This window comes from Pyrgilauda ruficollis, unplaced genomic scaffold (assembly GCF_017590135.1).
Source record: "Pyrgilauda ruficollis isolate IOZ18807 unplaced genomic scaffold, ASM1759013v1 scaffold23, whole genome shotgun sequence".
Taxonomy (NCBI): domain Eukaryota; kingdom Metazoa; phylum Chordata; class Aves; order Passeriformes; family Passeridae; genus Pyrgilauda; species Pyrgilauda ruficollis.
The window spans coordinates 12,768,411-12,790,991 of NW_024522539.1; the positions used below are offsets into that span (position 1 = coordinate 12,768,411).

At 39.5% G+C, this 22,581-nt stretch overlaps 1 protein-coding gene across 16 annotated transcripts in view; it reads left to right on the top strand.

The window, feature by feature from the left end:
- TCF12 (transcription factor 12) overlaps positions 1–22,581 on the top strand; it is a 160,653-nt gene that overhangs the window by 108,414 nt on the left and 29,658 nt on the right. For 8 of the 16 annotated variants that reach the window (XR_005955274.1, XM_041468951.1, XM_041468954.1 and 5 more), the window contains exons 9-10: positions 1,240–1,292; positions 22,462–22,567. Coding sequence is in view for 15 of the 16 variants with exons in the window: in XM_041468951.1 (XP_041324885.1) it covers positions 1,240–1,292; positions 22,462–22,567 (159 nt within the window). In the remaining variant the exon portion in view is untranslated. Of the gene's footprint in view, positions 1–1,239; positions 1,293–7,402; positions 7,543–12,686; positions 13,018–13,051; positions 13,243–13,506; positions 13,526–15,964; positions 16,061–21,014; positions 21,034–22,461; positions 22,568–22,581 lie in introns of those variants that run through there. The other 8 variants (XM_041468964.1, XM_041468962.1, XM_041468959.1 and 5 more) reach the window with 8 other exon arrangements.

The following is a 22,581-nucleotide window of genomic DNA, read 5'->3' on the forward strand; positions in this document are numbered from 1 at the left end:
GTTACAAATTCATGGAAATGTTTTTCCAGGAATGTCAGGAGGAGGAAGTAATCTTTTATCTCAAGTATTTTCCAATAGCTTGAGAAAGTCTGAGTTTTGTTTTTTTTTTACTGGACTTGTTAAGTGCTACAAATATGCTGCCCGAGAATTTCTAACAAAGTCAAATTATGCCCATTTTATCCCCGAGAAGGAGTTGTCTGACCAGGATTATAACAAGCTCTTGTTAAATTTCATATTAAATTGCATTGAAACCAGCCAGTGTTCTCTTCCAGGTGACACTCTGAATCCAATGTAAATATGTTTTCCAAAAGTCCTTTTCTTTTCTTTGTGAGCCCTATGGGAAATGATGAGAGTAAAGATATCCAGGAGATATTTCACCTTATCTCAGTTTTATCTTGTCATATCATCATAAATGTTCTGAATGAAAACAGAAAAATAAGAATTTTGTGCTTTGATTAAAGACTTTATTGGTTAACTGTTGAACTGGTAATCTCGCCATATACTCATCTTCAAAAATCAGTTGATTTGTAATTTGCATGCAGAGTTTTCAGATTAATTGTATTAGCATCTGAATAAACTGGTTGAGATTCTTGGTTTAGGTAGTGAAATTGCTGGGTACTTCTGTTATAATGTAATACCTACTGGCAGAAAGAAGCAGGTATCATACCTCCAACTTTTACATGCAAATTTGAGATGTATTGACTTTATTACTCAAGGAAAGTAATTACGTCATTAAATTTGCTGTTTATTTACAACCTTGGTGGACTCTAAAAACTATAGAATGTACATCACATTAGTATTCTTAGAGTATAAATCATGTCAAATTCCTTTTGGATAGTTCTGTCTTTACTCTGATGTGCAGAAGAGAAAACATTTCTCTTGCTAATAAGTCCCATTCTCCTCCTTGTATATCTCAAAACCATATTTGTTTCTTAGCAAGTGTGTAAGGTCATAAGTATACCCTTCAGAGTAACAGTTCTTAGGAATAACTGTTTTCCTTAGGAAAAGAATTTAAAGTAACTATTTAGCAAAGCTGTATTTTAGAGGAGAACATGGTTGTGTTACATTTTTATATTGATGTGAAAGACAAATCTCTTTGCCAGGGAATAAAAAAAAAAACCAAACAGAAATTGCAAAATAAGGCATTCATCATGGAAGGAAAAAACTGAGCAGTGTAGCTATTTATTCTTTTTCACCTGTAATGTAGATACTTGATGAAATGCTATTTTTCTTGTACAGATCCTCTACAGACAAAGAAAGTAAGAAAGGTGCCCCCTGGTTTGCCTTCTTCTGTAAGTACTACATTTTTTACTTGTAGTGATAAAAATTTGGCTCAAATAGCATTCTCTTTACCTGCCATACATACAAATTACTTAACTTCAGCACTAGGAGGGCTGTCTGCTGGACATGAACAGCTAGGCTAGGTAATTGGGAGTGGTTCTGCAGGACTAAATACACATTTGATGTAGAATTTTTAGATTTCATAGCAGTGATTTGTAGCTCGCTCATATGCTCCTACCCACTTGTCCCTGTCATTTGAATTCCTCTCTTGGGAAGAGAGCTGGGCCAGGAGCTGTCAAAGAAGATCTCCTGTACAGGTCTTTTGATGTTTAATTAGTCATTATGTTGCTGAACAGGAGGACAGACAGAGATTAATAGCTGAGAATCTTAGAAATTTACATTTGTAATAATCCCAGTGGAGCTGAAGACATTAAGATTCGGAGGACATGTACAGCTCAGCTTGCCTCAGTAGGACTGAGGTTATTAATATGCATAAATCACTGAGTCAGATGTTCATTGTGAAGTCCTGGTGGATTTTAAAGCCTTCATTAAGCCTTTCCTAACTTCAGCCTAGCATCAGGAAAGCTTTCAAGCAACTAGTTTGTTGATCCCTCTTTGCTTGAAAATTTATCCTTCGAGAATAAAGGGCTTTGATAAAAAAGGTTGGAAGGGTTTTGGTGGAAAAATCATTAATGGCTGTGATAATCTAATGCTATAGGGGTGTTTTGTGGTATTAAATATGCTTTATTCTTAAAAGGAAGAAAATTGTTTATAAATGAATCTGCATTTAAAAATCCACGTGAAGTGAAAAATCCCCAGTGAAGTGAAGGACAGAATTATTTTTTCCCTTGCTCAGAACAAACAGGAGGGGAGGGGGAAGCTCCGCTGCCTTGCGGGATGCATCTCTTTGTTGTGTAAATGGATGTTGGGCTTTTATTTGGCAGTACTTAACACATGGGCGCAGGTGCACTTGGATGAGTCATAACTCAAAGCCGGATAGGCTGAATAGAGCACACTGCACAGGAGCAGTAATACAGCGGGAGCAAAATGGGGCTGAGCTTTTCATTTCGTACTGAGCCTGAACTACGGATGGGGTCTTCTAGTCCTCGCATCTCCCCTGTTCTCTCCTCCCTCTCTTTCCCTTCTTCCTCCCCCTGCTCACGATGATACAGACAGAACCCGGGATCTGAAATCCTATTTTAACAGTACTTCCAGATGGAGCTGAGATAGTGTGGATAGCCTGGGGCAGCTGTGCTCTGAACCTGCAGCCTACCTGGAAGCCAGGATTGCAGCTGCAGGCACTCTTAAAAGCTTTTGCTTGCATAAGCACTTGGGCCCCACTAGAGGCTGAATAGCTGCTTGATAAACAAAATGAACACAATGCCTCAAATCATTATTCCCGAGGCCAGGAATATTCTTCTTTCCCCCCTCCCTTTTTTTTCCCCCCCCTTCAGCAGCAGCTAAAAATAGTTTGGCAATTTACATTTTAACAGTTGCGTGTTATGTAGGGTGGCTTTACAGTCTAGCAGATGATTTCTGCTAGATTAACAAAAATATATTTAAAATGTCAGAGAAGCTGAAACACATAGCTGTGCAATTTTCATGAAATTTATTACAGTAATTCTAGGCAGTAATAAAGCTTACACTACATGTTTAATATTTAGTAGCATCAGCCAGGTAAAGAGATCATTTTGGAGAACGAAAGATTTCTCTCATTTGTCTTACCAGGTTTTAATTTTAACAAGCAGTATTTTTCAAATGGTTTTCATTTAATTCTTCTTCTGTAAGAGTCGAGACAATGAAATGCTGATAGATTTTATTTGTATTAACATTGTACCAATCTGTGCAATTAAGTGTAGTTTCACTGAATAATTATTATTCAGTGAATTATCAATTATTGTGATGCTGCAGGTTTTAAGCACTGTTTCTCTGTATTTCAATGCTTTCACTGCTGAATAGAGCCTTGAAGTAAAATGACACGTCACAAAAAAAAAATAATTATGAGATACTGCGTATGTGGAAGATGATACAAAACTAAATTTCTCTGAGCGTCATGAGAAATTTAAATTGAGTAGATCATTATGTAAGTGTAGTCTTTATTTTAAATATACCTTCCTAAGAAGTCGGAATGTATTGTGGGAAAAAGTTGCTTTAGTGCAGAGAAGTTTAATTATAATACAAAAAGTCAGAGGAAAGATGATGCTTAATTTTGTTATACAAATCTGTATTTTTTTAATTTTTGAGTTTCTAAAATATTGGTTTCTGCAATGTTTTTGTTAGTATAAGACTGCCATGTCAACGGATACTCAGCAGTAATTGAATTTCCTAGATAACTCTAATTTAATAACAGTCTTGTAAGTAATAATGATTCAAAAAAACCCAAACAACCCTTCCTCTAGTTTGTTTCTTTCTCCCTTGGTTTTATATGGTATTTTCTGAAATTATTTGTTTTGAGGTTTATCTTTTTTAATGTGTTCTTATCAGGGCCTAAAGTAAAAACAGTTACAGAGAAAAGTGCTGGTGAATTGCTTGGCTTCTTTCTGGAATGCAACTCAATCTGAATTTGTCCTCTTACTGTAAAAATTAAATGTTCCAGGCAAATGCATTTTTAAGTTTTTGTGTTGTAACTTGTTATGTGGTGACTCACTGCCCAAAACATTTTGAATGTTGACTTGCAAGCATTTGTGTTAAACTACAATTACTAAATTTAAAGCACTCTGAGGAGGATAAAAATTAAAAACCGTATTTTTTTAAAAGCCAGGTTTGAGTGAACAGCAAGGTTGCCATGCTGTTTATATTGTAGGGGGGAAAATACTGTTCAGTGAGTTATATTGTCTTCAGAGATTGAAAACTGTTGTATTCTGGGAATTCTTCTGATCGTAGGAGTTAACTAAGGCAGACACTAATAACATCATGTGACCTAAAACCAGCAGCTCCTCGGCCAGGCAGGGTGTCAGGGCTTCCAGGGAGCTGCTCAGGCTGCACAGGGAGAAGACAAACAAGTGAGGCTCTCTCAGAAATGCCCGGGAGATCATCACCCAAAAATGGATGGGCTGTGAGCAGAAAGCTCCTATTTACATGTGGAGTCAGGAAATATTTCAAACTAACGTTTTTTACTAGTACCATAATCAGTGGCTATCACGAGGTCATAATTCTAAGTAAAATAGTGTGAATATCTATCATCATTCTTTTGCTATTTAATTAGTGTCATATCAGCAAAATAACTGGAATACATTGTATCTGTTGATTTTTGTTAGAGAAAATGAGCTGTGACGTACAGACATAAATGTCTTCTTGTTTTCTGTGTAGTTTCTAATAAGTATTTTGAGTATATTAGGCTTTCCATAGTACCTGAGAGGTTCAGTTAATATTAAACCTGGAATTGCACTTATTTAATAAGAGATTGTCAAATTAGTATGTTCTGATACCAGGGATTTCTTTCTAAATTCAAACTTGTATTTTTCAATACATGTCAGACAACTTGTACTTTCATTATAGGGATTCCTCACATATCACCTTCTATGATATGTGTATAGTCTGTGGGTGCTAATTTCTTGCAAGAACTATTTATGGTGCAAAGACACAGCAAATGATGCTTGCATGCATAGAACTACCTCCCATTTAAGGTTCTTTTCTTTCTGCTTTCTTGCCAGTCTTTTGAAACATCTCTACAAGCTCAGTCTTAAAACATGTCACATAAAGATACTAATGGTACAAGAAGAAAAATAATGTTACTCCCTTCTGTGTTCTCTCCTTCCTCTACCCATCCTAAAGGGTAAAAAGAGATTATTTGAAATGGTAGAATGGGAAGTAGCTTCTGAGTGATTATGTGAAACCAAGTTTTTGAGAGTTTAAAGTTTAGACTGTATTAGAAATAATACAATGTTCACCACACTGAGTGGTCTCTGCCAGTATTAGCAATTTCCATGTCTATTGAAGTAGCCTGGTGTAAAGCAACACCACTGGAATACTTTATGAACTGTGTGGCTCTGAGTCAAAACTTCGGAGCATCCTGGGAAGATATTTCGTGTGATGTTGAACTGACTGTGATGTTGTGTTTAACTGACTTTCTAGGGAGACATTTTTTGCTAAGATTTTTTTTCCCACTGTCCACAAACAGTGCCCAAATGTGAAAAGCAGGATCTAGTTTGTTCAGATCTGTTCTGAACTGCCTTGCACAGTCAAGTGATACATTCAACTGTCACTTGTCTTTAATAGCGAGAGCTCTCAAAGCCAGCAGGAACTCTCCTGACCCTCTCCTCTCTGCACTGCTGTGTTTTAGAAAGCAAGTTAAATAATGAAACTGAGTAAATAAATCTTTATGGATAATGCTACACAGAACTTAGGATTTCTTCCTCAATACACAGTCTTCCATCTTCTGCTTTATGCTTGTTCTTTGGTCGCTTGATTTATAGAATAAAGTTTTTAGGGACTTGCTAAGTACTGCTTTTGAAACACTGTGTTCATCTATGTACCTGAACAAAATGCAAATGTATAAAACATCCAACCCCTAAATTATGTTACAAACCAAGTAAAAATATTTGAGATTTTATGTTTAATAAGAAAAAGGTCTGTTTTTCTGGTTGGATTATTGTAGGGGTTTTTTTCAACATGGCCTTTATTTGATATCTATCTGAAAACTGCAGTAGCCTCAGATTATAGCATCCTGCTCTTTGCTACATGAGAACATTTAGTTGTCATTAAACAACCAGGCAGCCCATTGCAAAGTCTTGGTATGAGAGTTCAGCTTGAGATCTCACTGAATTAGGGTGAAGGTACTTGAGCACCCACTCTTGAAAGCTTTTTAAAAAATTTGCAATCAGATTATTTTTCCAAACTAACTGTCCTGTCATCTGACTGTGGTAAACTAATGTAAGGTTGCTTAATTGAGAGATCTTTTCTGAAGATCTGAAAATGGATATATAATGATGTCAAATAATTTCTCTGTGTTTGGATTTACTGGAGGTATTTATTTTTGAAGTTTTCATAACATATCAAAACGAGTGTATTGGATGCTCTTAAATTAGAGTGTAGATTTGCATAAAAGAACCTTAAATTTTGTGTATAGTTAGAAAAGATGTTATTAAAATAATACTGAGTTGCAGCTCATGTTATTTAGGGAGAAGTTAGATGGAATTTCTGCAACTCTGCTTTTCCTCAAAGATGAATGTGTCCATTACCACAAATTGGTGTGGTGTTTTATAACAATAGATAAGGATAGAAGCTTTTCTGAAGACTATTTCTTACTATCTTTTGCTTGATAATAGTTGTGGCTTTGGTGGGAAGATGTTTATAATGCTTGAAGTGAGCTGGGAAAGTAGTGAGGAATGTTTTGTTGCTGCACTTCCATGGGCTGTTGAAGTGAGTGGTTTCCCTCCGCTTGCTTGCTCAGCCCCAAAGCGGGGCTGGCTGCTTTGTCAGAAATGGCCAATACAAAACCAACCAAATGCAAAACCAAAACAAATGCTTTTGAAAAAAGAAAGGTACTGAAAGTAAAGCACTGCATCATTTTAAAGTAAAATTTCAGATGTAGATGTGACTACACAATGAAGCAAAGAAATTGAATTAAATGACCTATTTTAGTGCCACAGTTGCTTGTGTCATCAGGTTTTATAAAGCAAGCAAGTTGTTCAGTCTTGGAGATACAGTTGTGGGATTTCATTCCACTTGCACTGATAGCTACGATTCCTTGTTAGTTCTTCCTTTCTGTAAGGCACGGGTGTGTTCCTGATTCTGGGTGACAGAAGGATTGTTTGGCTTGTGGGAGCTCTCGGCTTCATTCGCAGTTTAGCCGAGCAGCGAGCTGGAGCACAGGAGAAGGGGGGAGGGACGCAAGGCGCTCCATGCCGAGGCGCAGCTAGCGCTCAGCGTTGGCCTCGCCATGTTCCAGAGCCCCTGAGAGCCAATTTCTGCCTCGGCCTCGGCGGCGTGCGCGGGCCGGGCCGGGCCGGGCGCAGGTCGGGCCTCTGGAGCCCCCTGCAGGCCGAGGGCGCCGGCGCAGGGCCCGGCCGGGTACAGGCGGGCCGGGAGAGAGCCCCGGGCGGGCCGGGCCGGGAGAGAGCCCCGGGCGGGCCGGGCACGGCCGGGCCGGGAGAGAGCCCCGGGCACGGCCGGGCCGGGAGAGAGCCCCGGGCACGGCCGGGCCGGGAGAGAGCCCCGGGCGGGCCGGGCACGGTCGGGCCGGGCCGGCACAGGGACCCCGCAGGCACACGGACATCGGCCCGGCCCGCTGCTGTTGGTGTGCAGGGATCTGTGCTTGAGGTAGTCTTATGCGAGTTTCAGTAACAGCCGTGCTGAGTTATCTCAGGGTTTAAAACTCTTTGAAGGTCTGCATAGGTTTCTAGGCTGGATAGGTTTTTAGCACGTTTTGTGGTGATTATCTGGCTTCTAATAGGACAGTTTATTGCCTCAGGATAGTAAACATGTTTGTTTACTTTTTAATGCAGATATGGGTGGTTAAGACCTTCCTATAGGGGCTTTCATACTGTAAGTGCTTTATATTTCCAGAAAAATAATAGAACTTTCTGAACTTGAGCAATATCCTATCAAAGTTAAATTTGAATGGTTTTGAAACAAATTTTAGACTTCCTCTAAGAAATTAGTTTGTGATTTATTCTGAAGAATGGGAGATGCAGCACTTTTTTCTTCATTCTTCCCATTCCAAGAAAATATTTGTTTAATAATGTAAATATCTCATAAAATTGGATAAATTCAACTTGAATATTGAATAAATTAATTATTATTTAGAGAACTACTGAAACAGAAAAGTCCTAGCTACTATTCAAAAAATACCTATTTTAAAAATAGTTATTTTTTACTTGTACCTGCCACTGATAACTGGAGTTTTTTGCAGGGGAAAAAAAAAAAGCCCAAATCAACAACAAAATCCCCAACAACTACCCCTCAACCTTGTAATACTGCAAGGTGAAAGTAGTGGGTAGCAATTAATATCCATTTAATTAGTATTTACTGTTTATTTGCTATCCCTTCAAACTCTTTCTTTTTCCCTGGTTATAGTAACATAAATGTTAAATATGCAGTTAAACACAAACCCTTTGAAAAGGAAAACCACCAAACTACTTTAGCTCTTGTGTAGATTAGCAAATTAATTTGCATAAAACATCATCCTCTGGATATTGGCAGGAGGGATTGCCTATAAAATTTAGTCTACTGGGTTATTTTAAATTGCCTTCCATACAGCTCATCTGCTCCATCTCTGCTGAGCAGCATGCTTAGTGGCTGGTTAACACAGAAGGCTGTCCTTCCAGGATTTTAAAATAAATTAACATTTACTTAGCTGATGAATTACATAGAGGACAGTATAATAAGCATTGTGTTTTCCCCTGAAAACAGCCAGGTTTCTTTCTTATAGCTTGAAATCTTGTCTATCCTGACAGCTACATTATGCAGCATATTCAATGCATGGCTTAGCAATGGTCCTAACCTTGGCTTTGTTATAGTTAATCATCATAAATGTTTGGCTTTAAAATAAGTTATATTGGGAATCCAAAGATGTATAGAATTTTTTTTCTGAATTTTTGCTGGACAAACAGCTCAAAATTACTATGTATATTTTATATAGCAACAGGTTGTTCTGTATCGGTTCCAGTCTGTCTCTCCTGTTCAGGTTCCCGTTTTCTTAGAATTGATAAGAACTTTATCACTTGTGAAACTTCTGTTCCTCTGTTGAACGTGGTTGAAATTGATAAGAAATTCCAGCCTTGGACAGTGTGGGGTGGAAAGGAGAGAGTTCTGGGACAGTTACCTTTGCCTTATTTCCAAAGCTAGAAGGTTAGCCTAGCCCTTAAGAAAATAATGGAAGTTGGTAAGAACAGAAGATCTGGTTTCCCCATGGAAAGCAGGCTTGGGCTCTCACCACGTTACTGGCTTTTTCCAGCAAGACTGAAGCTAGCTCTCCACAAGGAGATACTTGATACTTGGGTTTGCACATCACAGTTGCTTTTGTTGGTGAAAGAGGAGCTTTAATTTGTAGTAGCACGTAATTGAAAAAGATTTGGTGCTTTTTGTGTTAGAACAGACACATCTAAAATAACAAAACTGATCAAAGGCATTAACCTTTTTAAAGCATTTTGGTATTTCAGTTTTGTGGAATATGTTTGACTAGAGAATGGCTCATCTGTTGAGGCAGTTATGTAACTATCTTTCATATGGTATAACATTCAGTAATCTGTGGAAATTGTGTTTATTTTTTATAAATTCAAGTGATGAATTACATATGCTTTATGGTGTATTTGCTTTGTGACTCTGACAAATGGAACAAAAATGTATTTCACATAAAAGTTTGTTTTCAGGGAGAGCATGTGGTTCATTCACAAAATCTCTTAGTGTTAAAATCATCTTTGAAAATATTCTCTTACAGGTAGCTTCATTTATTTTTAGGTCAGTATTTCACTCTGCATCAGCTTTCATAATCTCTTTACATACTTTAGGAACAGGCAGTTTATTGTTTTTGACACACACTACAGGGTCATGAGTGGAAACAATTCGGGCTACAAAGTGCATGTCAGTTCAGTGCTCCTCTGCTGACGGCATGTCTGTCTGAAATCAAGTTTAAAAAATTGGCCCTGTCTCCAGCTGACTTGTTTTGTCAGGCTGAGTCATAAGATTAACCCTTGACTTGTCACCAAGGAAAAATGGAGTAAACAACTGTACCCTGTACAGTACCACTTATCCAGCTATGATTCATTTCACTGTAACATGATTCTCTTAAGAAAACAAATTTCAGAGCAGCTGTTGCTTGGCTTAAATGAGGATTAGAAAAATTGCAGCCACAAAACAAAAAATTGCTTTGGACTTCAGGAGCTTTTGGAATAGTTACCTGGTAGCAGTTCCTGCAAATACAGAGTTATTGCTAACAACATAGCATTTTTTTCAGCAGTCTTTGAAATTCTTCTGGTTTAGGTTCATATTTTATCCTGGTGAAAGTAAACTTATGTGATTTCAAGTTTGATATGCTGATGGAATTATGGCCTGATCCTGTATGGTCATTCAGTGTACCAAATGTGAGAAACAATGTTTTCATACAGTAAATGTAGAGCAGATACAGTGATACCTTTCAAGCATTGAGCACTCAAGATTTTATTCCCAATGATGTAACTGAGTGTAGGACAAATAATTTCCTTTTCAGTAAAATGCAATTGTTATCCTTTTGATTTGTGGGGAAGTAAGCCAGGAGCAAATTCATTTAGTGACTCATTATGGAGGGACCAGTTTGTCTACAAACAGACGTTTGCAGTGGCGTTCCTCAGTTTTATTGATCATATTGTTGCTTTTGTCTTACCCATGTACTGGTGAACAAGGTTAATGATTTACTTCTACTGATAAATGTTAATAGTGTTAGTAAACATTACTAGTTAATATTACCTATGTATTTTTTGTTACATTGCTCTGTACAAGTATCGGGCAGCTGAACACAGAGCAGCCTCCTACCAATGCTACACAGTCAAGTTAGGTTTCTCTGCTTGATGTTTTTAACATTTTTCCAGTTGCTTATATATAGGTGGATAATGGTTATTATTTGAAGGGGGCTTGATCATGCTCTTCATCTCTAATACAACTATTTTGAAAACTGGGTATGTGTGCATGGAGGTGCAGTAGCAATTACAACTATGTTGGTGATAGTCTTCAAAGAATTGACTGCTGTTACCCTGGAAGTACTTCTAGTGTTTCAAAAGTTTGCATGCTAAAATTATTTTTTTGAAGGAGTCTCTTACTACTTCAAGTCTGTAAGCTAAAAGTATCTTTTCCAACTTTTCCAAGTTGTACGTTATTCTGAAGTAATGTTTTTAATCTAGTGCACTATAAGAAGTAGCCCATGCAAAGATCTGAAGATCTTTTAGCATGTCTCATCTGTAGAGTCCTAAACATTAGTGAGAAGCTTTAAGGAACAGCATTGTTAGCTGTGAATCAAAGGTTCTTAGGGACTCTCTGGGGACTGAAATGGGTCTTTGTGGTCCCTAGGGAAGAAGGAAGCCGCCAGTCACTCTGCAGGCCTGGCAATTTAATAGTCTGCAGTATAGTGATGTTCTTTTTTGCAGCTGCTGCTGCTACGCCTTTTGTATTGTAGAGGAGTTTGGTTCAGATATCATTAGCTTTGCTGCATAGTTAAACAGTTCTGGATGCGTAGTTTGACTTGCAGTAAAAATGCAAGTGTTCTTCAGCAGATGGAAACTTCAGGATGTATTTGCCAACATACTCTGAGCACAGTAGTGTAATTGACTGGAAGAGTTCACTGAAAAAGCATTTGAAGCTTGAGATGGGAATATTTTTTGTCAGTGTGTATGTATTCTGTATATTTATAGACACTACAGTAGTTATGTCCTGAGATAATGGACATTACACAGAGATTTTTATCTCATTGTAGTATTCAGCTGCAGTCAGTTTATCACCCTTGTGGATCTTTTTAGTTCAGAGGGTTTCACTGACACATGAGGTGCTTGGCAGAATGAACCAGACTTCTGCAGCTTGCTTTCTCTCCCTGCAAATGGCTGAATTGAACTTTACCCATTTTTTTCCTTATCCTGAAATATTTTCCTGCTTTTGTCAGGAGGAAGGCAGGGAGAATTCACAGCATTGGCAGTAGACACAACTAGAGGTGGAGAAACGTAGTTGTGTGTTAACCTTTTTTTCCCTGGATTGAAGTCAGTATCTGACTTAGCAGAAGCTCAGTTAATAACCAGCTGTGTTCACTTGTAGAAAATAAAAAAAATGTATGCCTCATTAAGAGTTAATGTTAGATGATGCCCCTGCTCAGTGAAGAAAGCAAAAAGGCCTACCAGGCGTCGATAGTGTGCAGATATTGAGGGATCTCTGTGCTGGAAGTTGCAGTCTGTGTGCTGTATTGAATAATTCGCGTTTTTGTGGTGCGACAGAGTTTCCGAGGTCCTCTCCCCTTCTCTGCCCTGTCTTGTATGGGCACGTATGTGTGCTTTGTTCATACAAAACTGTATTATACAATATAAAGGTACCCTGGACTTGTGTTTCTAAGAGACTCCTTCCTTATAGTTTGTATACCCCATCTTAAAGATAGATTTTGGATGATTCCATACAGTGGAAATATTTACATTTTTTTTGTTGTTTTTTTTTCTAAACCCAAGCACCTTGTGTAGGTGTTGTCTGTGTCAGGGTCCCTCCCTGCCCCAGGCTGCCCTGCTCGGAGGGGCCCGGGAGCGCGGGGTGCTCAGGCTCTCCCCTGGGACTCGCTCCCAGCAGCTCCCCGCGCCTTTGGGAAGCGTTTGCCAAAGTTGGAAGCAACTTTAGACGGAGCCAGATGGCCGTGTGGCTGGAGCTGCATCGAGCAGCGTCTGCACGGCCACAAGTGCTCTAATTTAATTAAAACAAAAAGCAGACGATTATCTTAGGGCTCAGGACGTGCCCATGTGCGGGTTCCCTGCGGCCCCCGGCGCGTAGGGCTGCGTGTGCCGAGCTCTCAGCGCCCGCGGGCCCGTGCGCGCCTCCTCCCGGGGCCGGGGCCGGGGCGCGGAACGGGGGCTGGCGCGCCCCCCGCGCCCAACCCCCGCGCCGGCCGGAGATGGTTCAGTCCTGCTTTGCATAAGCCGCCTTTGAGCGCTCCATGTGCGCGGCGGCGGGTGGATGCCGTGGGGAGCGGGAGGCGGCGCGCTGAGCCCGGCCCGCGCCAGCCGCGCCATGTACTGCGCCTACCCCGTGCCCGGCGTGGGCAGCAGCTCCCTCATGTACTACTACAACGGCAAGACGGTGAGGGGCCGCCTTTGTCCGGGGCCGCCGCGCCGGGCTCGCGCAAGTTCGCGCCGGGGCCCCGACAGCCCGGCTGCGCTGGGGCGGGAGCTCCCCGGGGGCTCACGGCGGGTCGGGCTCCGAGGGGACCGAGCTGGGGCGGGGGGCTGCTGTGTGCGACGGGGGACGGGCGGCCGCCGAAGTTTGTGTTCCTGCGTGCCCGCGCCTTTTCTTTGGGGGTTGCAGGTTTGGCCGGGGTTGTTTTGGGTTTGCTTTTAAGCAGGGCCCTCCCCGAGCGCTGCAAGGCTGCCCTGTGCAGCGCTCCGCGGCCCCCCGGCTCCCGCGGCCCGAGCCCCGGGCAGCGCCGCGCACCGGGCCGGCCGCCAGCGCTGCCCTGCCCGCGCCGGGCGCTCGCCGCGGGAGTTCGGAATCATCAAATGTTCCTGCAAACGCGGGAGGGGGGAAATGTGGATTCCGGAGCGGGGGGGGGGAAACCTCTGTGGATTTAACTTAGTGGAAGTTGAATGAGGTATTTCTGTTTCGTGGTAGATACTTCTGGTTTTTTAAATAAGAACACCAGTTCTGATTTTTGTGTGTAAAAATTAGCATACGATGGTAAATTAAGAACGGTGTGTTTCTTCCAGTCTGTTTATCTTGTATGTGGTTTTGGCTTTCTTCTGTTATAAAAATAGTATTAAGTAGGAAAAGGGGAGATGCTGATACTGATCTTTTTTTGTGGCTTTTTTTTTTGTTTTGTTTTGTTTCTTTATTGCTGGTCCACGTCCCGTGGGCCTGTGTGAGTTTTGCTTTCATTAGTAAACTTTTTTTTTGCCAAGATTTTTGTTCAATGGTAATTAAATTATGAATCTTTATATTCATAAAAGACACTGTGTACGGGCTTCTTGAATAACAGCAAAGACACTGGAGGAGAGGTTGAGGAATCAGTAAAATCGCTTGGTCTCTATTTCATTTCCTTTGGTATAAATGCCAGCTGTCTTTCAAATATGAAATGATTTTTCTTTCATGTCTGCTCCTAGGCTAAAACAATCTGTTTGAAGTTTTATGTGAAGATATATATAAGACTTAAGTAAAATTAACTATACAATACCCCTGAAGCAAAGGGAATATAACTTGCATGGAGTTTTGATTTTATTCTTTCTAGAGCACAGATCACTCTATTACAACATTTCTCTTTGTTCTTGTAGCAGGAAAAAAGGCTTTGATCTTATTAAGTATTTCCAGGCATATAGTAGATGGAAGTGCTGGTACTGTAGGAGGGCATGGCTTGAAAATTGATAGCATGTGCCTGTTATGGGTCAGAGGTGACCTTTATGAGCTTGAAAACTTAGTAAATAGATGACAAATCATATGATCATCCTATATCATGTTGCCCAAGGTTTTATTTAATTTTTTTAAAATATCTTAGTAACTTTTACCACTGCTTCTCCAAGGAATACTTCAAGTTTGCCTAAATTACTAATTTAAATATACATAAGGAGGTTATGTGGAGTTGTGGGATTGGTTTTTGTGTTAGTTTTTGAAGCACGCCTCTTGGTGTGTCTGCCAAATCTTTGTATGAACCTTTCTACAGTGAGAGAACAGTACATACCCTAATTTTGATGTCTTAGTGCTTTTATTTGTATTGTGTGATAAATTAGTAGTTGCTAGCATGAACTTCATTGTTCAAGTTGGAGATTTTTATTTAGATCATCGTATGACATTTTGGGTGCTGGCATTCCTCGGTACCTGCTAATGTATATAAAATCGGATTTATTTACTCACAAAATAAGCGAGAAATCCCATGTAGAATATGTGTAAACTTTTTATTAAAATTGTTTTCTTCTTTTCAATTTCTTTAATTTGTAAGCCAAAACAAAGCTTAATATTATGCTTAAAACCAAGCATATGAGCAGCCCAATTGATGATTCAGTGGGGACTGACACATATATTAAAGACTGAAATATAAATCCAAGGCTTTTACTGTTAGAAGTTCAGTTTTTAAAATTTCTTTGTTTTGGGAAGGACCTATCAAAGTAAAAAGTAGTGTTTTAATACAAGTCCCTTGCTGAGGAGTGAAATTTTTCTGTTATGTGTGATAGGTGCTATAGGAAAAAATATGTATTTCAAGAATCCCCTTCAAATCAAAAAGAAAAAAGACCTTATCTGCTTCATAAAGAAAATTAAGGACTTGCACTGCACTAGACATAGCCTGTGTTTTTTTATTGTTGTTGTTTGGGGTTTTTTTTGGTTTTGTGGGTTTTTTTTTTGCCCTTCACCTGTTGACATATAGAAAATACTCTCAGTTTAAGGAAATCTTAGAACATTTTCATATACAGCTTTTGGGAAAAAAATTTAAAACTACTTAAAAATTGTTTCTATCAATAAAGTTTTATCTTCTCTTTCACTCAAGAGCCATGCTGCAGACCTCAGCCCCCCAGATATTCAAAATACCTAATCTCCGTTAGAAATAAAGCTGCAGAAATATTTAGGTAGAGGTAACTTCACAAATGTAAATTATGCCTTTTTTAAAACTAATGCACAAATAAGCAAGCTTTGGCATTCACTGGCCTTTTCATTTAGATTTTAGGAAGTGCAACAGTACAGAAATGATACTTAATAGAAGTCTGATACAATCTTTGTGTTTAAAAGAAAAATAGACTTGCATGATTTCCACTGTTTTCAGTTCACCTACAAGTATAGAAATAAGTTAGTTATTTTCTAAATGTAATGTAGAATTATTTTAATATAGATGACAAGCAGTAATGTGTCAGCTATCACCAAAATTAATAATTTTTTTAAAAAATATTTTATTTGATATCACTTATTACTGCTATTTCATATGAGAATAGATTTGTGAGTATAGTTACTTTATTGTTTTATTTTGTGCATTTTATGGGTTGATTTAATATACCAGTCTATGTACAAGTATATTTTATTATTAAATAAATATTTATTTTTCTCATCATAGGCTGAGATTGAGCCCTTCTCCAAGGTGGAGAGCCTGCATCTTTTACAATAGATTTCTACAATGCCTATTTAAAAAGGACAAAAAAAAAGTCAGGAGGTATAGGTATTTTGCATATATGCAGTGTGCTGTGATTTGCTTTTTGGTGAACTAGCTTATATTGGGATATTTTTTGAGAAAATACTCTTGTCCTTGAGAATTTTGAGAGTGTAAGAAGCTTTTTATAAGCACACTGCTGATAAGCACATGTGTACAGATGAACAGATACACAGAGGTGTGGGCAGAGCTGGGTATGTTTGGGGTTTTTCGGGCAGCAATTGCCGGTCTCGCGGCCGTCACTGAGCGTTAGGGCAGAGCGCACGTTCATAATCCTGCGTGATGCTCGGATGACACGACAGCATGCCTTGCTGTGCCTGTTATGCAGTAAATAATGCACTAAGGCTTCTAACGTCCGCGTAAAATGTTTTCGGTTTGTAAATTTTGGAGCAGCCAGGTGCTAAGATTCAATTTTGCCTTTATTAGTATTGGGCCAGCTAGTACACAGGGAGGAAGGTACAATTAAAGCTGTTCTGTACCATATGCTGCCCACAGCAACTTACACAAGGTCAAAGCTAACATTTGTGAGTCAGGACAAATATAAGATCATCTGGAAAATCTCTAGGGGCACGCGGCTGTGGACATTGAATAAAGAGAGGTAGTAAACACTGGTCAGCTGGATTTTTATTTCTTTCTGTTTCTCGCTCTTTTCTTTCCCCTCCCCATCCCGCTGAAAAACGATGAGTTACAATTCATCAGCCCAAGAGAGTTTTCCCTGCTCCACTCCATTGGGTTGAGCTGCCAGTCTGCTGAGCAGTGGTCCCCTGCCAGAAGGGTGTCTTGCCTGCAACAAGCTTTATGAATGCTTTAAAGTGAAGGTTATGTCCATTTCCTTGGGACATGACAGCAGCCAGGCTGGGCTCAGGTGCTGTATGGGCAGATCTGTATTTCTCAGAAGGCACCAAGGAGGAACACGCCCCGTTTGCTCCCTGCCTGGGCTCCCATTAGCACGTGCACAGCAAGGTCTGCCTGGAGAAATACAATAGTCTGTGCTGGAGGTGCAGAACCAGAGAGTGGCTTCAGAGAAGAGAGGGACAAACAGAGAAGATGGCCTGTATCCACTGCTGTGTGTTTCTGGGGGCACTGCTGCTGCTGGGGATTCCTCCCACAGCTCGAGCGGCCTTCTGAAATACGGGGAACAGGTTAAGAAACGGGCGGAGTAGTTTCAACTGTTCTGTTTTTTGTTTCCTGAAAATCTGAATTCAGTCAGGAATTTTTGAAGACATAGTTGCATGTGTCCCTTAGTGACAGCATGATTTGAAAAGTGTGGTGAAGAGATTTTGCTTAGGAAATAAAATATAAAAAGAATCTTCAATCACTATATAAACACATATTTCTTCCTAATTTTGTTTTTGCTGTCTTACCTTCTTTTTCTTCCCCTCTCTAGTTCTCACTGCAGTAAAAATAAGAACTACTACTACCAATAAAAAAACAAAGTAGGCCAAAAGGTTTCTCTATACTGAATTTGAGGTTTTTGCTAAGTTTGTCTCTCGCTTTTTAACATGACTTGAAAATTGTCATTCCCTAGGGAAGAAGCTAGGAAGTGCTTGTGCTATGTATCATTACAGTGGGATTCTGCATTTCAAAAATACCCAAATAGGCATGTATAGCATGCCTAAACTGCATAAACATTTATTTAAGATGGAATTCAGTTTAGCTACTCTAAGAAGTTTGAATTTTATATCATCCTTTAAAAATATGGTTTGATTTGCAGACAGGACTGTTCTCTTAAGGGAGTCTTTTATTTTCGTTTTGGATGGCTAGAATGGTTTTTTAAATACATGAACCTTTACACCTGGTATTGGAAACAAAAGTATGTTTGAAGATGTGACTTAGGACACTAGGGCTCTTCATTTTATCATCTTGCTTAAATATCAGTTAGATAAGAAATTAGGCTGGATCTTGGGTTTGGTTGGGTTGTTTTTTTGAAGCTTCTGTCTTGCTGTATAGAAAACTGTAGTTAATATTCTGCATTCCTGAAGTTTTAGTACGTGATTTTGTCAGAAATACAATAAACATGAAAACAAGTTTCCTTTTCCTAGAACTGCCTTTCAGCAAAAATTAGCTTTTGCTGCAAAACCTGCAGATAATACTCCGTAAAGTTCTGCCACATGTACAAATCATTCATCAGTGCGCACTTGCATGACTGATGCTGATGGAATGCAGATAGGCTACTTAGCAGAGTTTACAAGCTACAGAATAGGTTATTCATCTTTACTGGTTTCAAAAAATTCTGTCTCAAGCAGCTTGACAAATATTTTCCTGAACTTCCAAGAATTGCTAATAACTATGCTTAAATGAGTAACATAATTCATAATTTCATAAACACTGTGTGTGATGGAAGCCTTGGTCTTGAGATAGCATGAGCTCATCGGAAGTAAGTTTGGTTGCTTCACTGCTGGTTTTTTAATCTGCTTTTAACATTAATATTAAACATTGATAAATATTTAAGAATTTGAAACAGGAAAATTGCCTGAGAGGATGGATGCCAACAGGACTCCAAGTGTTATATTTATTAAATGCATTTATAGAACAAAACTTGGAAGTTTTATGTAGCATAAAATTTGGTGAACCCAGATCTTCAATTACTGTTGAAGTTACTGGCACTTGTATTAGTAAATAGAAGCAACAGTGAGTAATACTTGAAATGTTTTAGATATATTAGCTCCATGTAAGTTTCATGGTAGTGTTCATTACCTGTGGTAATCACCAAGGCAGATTTCAGAACTGGGATGATGTTTTTGTTTTGGTTAAACAAACCAAACAAATTTTTAAAAAAACCCAAATCTAAAATCTGATGTCGCACACCTAATATCTCTTCATCTCTGAAGTCAGGCCCCACCACTCCTCAGATAAAGAAATCTGAGTTGTCATCCTTCTTTTCCTGCTGGAGAGAGGTAAACCAATTCAGGGTGCAGGAGAGACTGATGTGGGTCTCTGACTTGTCATCCTCTGCAACTCGTTTGTCCTGCTTGCCTCAGCAGAGGCTATCAACCCTTCAGGAGCACTGCAGTGTTAGGGTTGATGTATATATTAGCACAGCTCCAGAAAAGTCGAGTCCAAGACTTGATAAGTCATGTAAAAAAACTGGTTTTGGCTTGCGTTTATCGGAAGGGAATTTCCCATTCATAATGGGAGAGTGTTTTGCTTGTCAGCATGGAGGCACGTTCGGTGCCTTTGGGCACAGTGTTTTTGAGGGGATTAAAGATGGGCTCCTCTTCTACCTGCTGGAGACAGCCCTCTTCAAGGAGACTGCAAACAGGCTGACCTTTTAACAGTATTCCTTCCTTGTCTTAGTGGGAATGTCAGCCAGGAAAAACTGGTTTGATGCCTCCTGGATGTCAGTGTTATCAGTTTAATAGCTAAAAGAGGCCGTCTTGAGCAGCCACGTCATATTTTTAACTGCCTTACTCAGCTGTTGCAGAAGAGAAAGCCCTTTAAGTAGGACACCAAGTCCTACTGGGGAGCCGCTGCACAGCCATGCCAGCAGCCACAGGGGTACATTTGGCTGGGTGGGGGTCCCACTGCTTGTGTGCCTTTCAGAGTGAACTGGCCGCTTACCCTGATGCATTGCTTCCCCACTTAAAAATAAAATTTCATCCTTTTTGTCAGCTTTCTTATTTAAAACTTTTGTATTTTACATCTCATAGACTTTGGGTTAATTTTAGTAAAATTTCTCCTTTGCTTTTAAATTTTGTTTGTAGTAACGCAGGACAAAAATTATGATTAGGTCATTAACCAGAAAAAACCCGGCGCTCATCTGCAGGTGATCAGATGACATCAGAGGCCTGGTTTTAATTTGTGGGTAGTTCTGATTGTAACTAAAAGAGACTCGCTCCTTTTGTGGAATTGGCTGGCTATTTCCCCACATCTGGAGTTAATGAAGTCTTTGAGACCACATCAGTTGTGTTTCGCCGCAAGAACCCTTTCATCTGAAAAATCTAGACTGGCACAAGTGCAGCTTCATAACATTGCAGCTATGTTTTTGCAAGCTATAGTTAAGATACCAAAACAAGCAGAAACTATATGAAGTTATGTGTCTGTGCTAAGACTTTCATGTAGCTGTTTGGAAGGGCCTCTTTTACGTTTATATAATTCATAACATTTTTATTATGTTAATGGCTTGTACATACATATTTGTAAATTATACATTTATCGGAGTTCTTAATTCCCCTTTTGAGATAGCGTTTAATCAGTTTTTATAAATCACCCAATTATGTAAAATGTTAAAATTTCAGTCTGAAGCTTGTATTTACAAATCTCATAGATAACGTTGCAGTTTAAAAGAAGTAAAATTCGTCACTGTAGGTGACTTTGCATTAATGAGTGTACATCTCCATGGCAGTCCTAAATGTCATAAAGCTTTGTTTCCACTGCTGTCCTGTGACAGTGATAGATTATCCATCAGCTATAGCATATGCTGTGTTATTCTGCACAACAGAGAACTTGTAAATTAAGCCCAGTTTTACCTAATATGTTTGCAGTCTTATGAGTGCGAGTATTTACAATTTGACAGAGTGACATTTCTGTTAAAATATGTCCCAGGCATGGAATATACATGCATTCATCATATAGAGTAAATACATATGTACTGCGAACGTTGCTCAGGATGTATTGTCATTCTGTCACTCAGGTCTGGTAAGCGTCTCTATTTTATGTCTATTCCATAAACTGAAAAATTTCGAGTAAAATATTGAGCAGCTTTCCGAAAAGCTTTTTTTCAGAAAAAAAAATTCATTTGTTTTCAATAAAAACCAAAGGTAAACAAGCATGTAACTTAAAGTTTTGAGTTTTCCACTTGACTCCTCCTAACCAGGTGTCTGTTTACCTGCTGCCCTTTTCATTCCAGGGCTCATCCCGACAGCTGTGCCCTGTACCCGTGCCCTGTGCCCTTGTCCCGTTCCACCATTGTGGAATTGCAGAGGTTTTGCTGCGGTGGTGTTGCTGTGAAGCGAGGCCGAGAGCGCAGTGCCTGGGTGCGGGTGATGTCAGAGGCGCTGGCTCGGGCACATCCCGGCCATTTGTTCCCACAACAGCAGGGCTGCAAAAGCGTTCGGCAGCGGGAGGAGGGGGATTGGGATGCAAATGGAGCGGGACTTGCCCACTTCACTATCCTCAATGTCCCTATCAGAACAGTCAGCCTCTGGGAGGACAATGGTTCTTTTTTAGGGGAACTTAGGCTTTTTTGTTGGTTGGCTTGGTTTTCCTGGCCCTTCTCTTGCTTGGTAAACAACATCTCAGAAAGAGCAGGGAGAGTTGTGAATGCCGTAGAAACATATGTGTGTCTGTACGTGCATAGGAGGGGATCAAAATAATCACTTCTGAATGTTAGGGCACAGTGCACTTTTTAAGTTGCATTATATAAGCTTTAAAGTTGTGAAATTATTCATCATATATGTTTTTATGAAATCATCTGTATTTAACAAATAAGATAAACAGTTAAAAATACCACATTTTTTACTTCATAGCAAAAAGATGCTCCAGTTTCGATGTTACATTTTTTATATTTTTTGCTGTTGTGTATGTTGGTTTGCTTTTTATTTATCTTCTAACACACACTAATCATTGCAAAATTGAGTATAGAACAAGTAATTATGGGTAAAATCCTCGACTCTGAATACTGGGCCTTGTTCATTTTACTGAACTTATTCCTGAACACACTTTATATTTCTTCTTAGAGTTGCTGCAGTGAAGGACTTTGAGCCATTATGTTTATTTGGCATCTTACGTTTTTAACTTGAAAAGAATATTTGTTGCTCGCAAGTTGAGAACGGGCATTCCACTGGTGTGTTAACACTAAGAAAACAATAGTATTGCTTTTCTTTAATGCTAGGCCAGTGTGAAAATTACATGCTTGCTGTTGCAGTTTTAAGATTATTCCTGAGGACATGCATGTGTGTATTTCTGATGGTTCTCCAAAGGCGTGTGAGTTTCTGAATGGATGATAAAACGGCTGCATTAAAACCTTTCTATTTGTCACTGGATGTTCTTTTCTTTCTGATTGTTGGGATGCCAGCTAATTAAATATTCAAATAAGCATACAGTTGTTTTAAAATAAAATTTGTTTGGGGCCCAGTTGTTTTATCTTGCTTTTTTATCTTGAGCAACAAGTCTGTGCGAGTCATGTACTTAGAAAGCGAAATCAGCATTCAGGCTTTTATCAGGCCACCTGGCTGAGTTGGCACACCAGAAAGTGTGTTGTTAGGATCATTCTACTGTAGTTCCTCTGTACTGTGGCAACTTGCTAAAAAGCAAATAAAACAAGGGCAACAAATGCTGCGGCTTGCTACACTGTTCTTTTTTTATTTGTGCTTTCTCTCTCTATATCTGTATGCTGTTGTGGTTTTTTTTATGCATTACACCCAGTTATTGCTAACCTGCTTTTATTGCCCTCCAATATATAGGTGTATGCACCATCCCCAAGTTCTGATGATTTCAACAGAGAATCTCCAAGTTACCCATCTCCTAAGCCACCAAGCAGTATGTTTGCTAGCACTTTCTTTATGCAAGGTGGGTAAAATGTC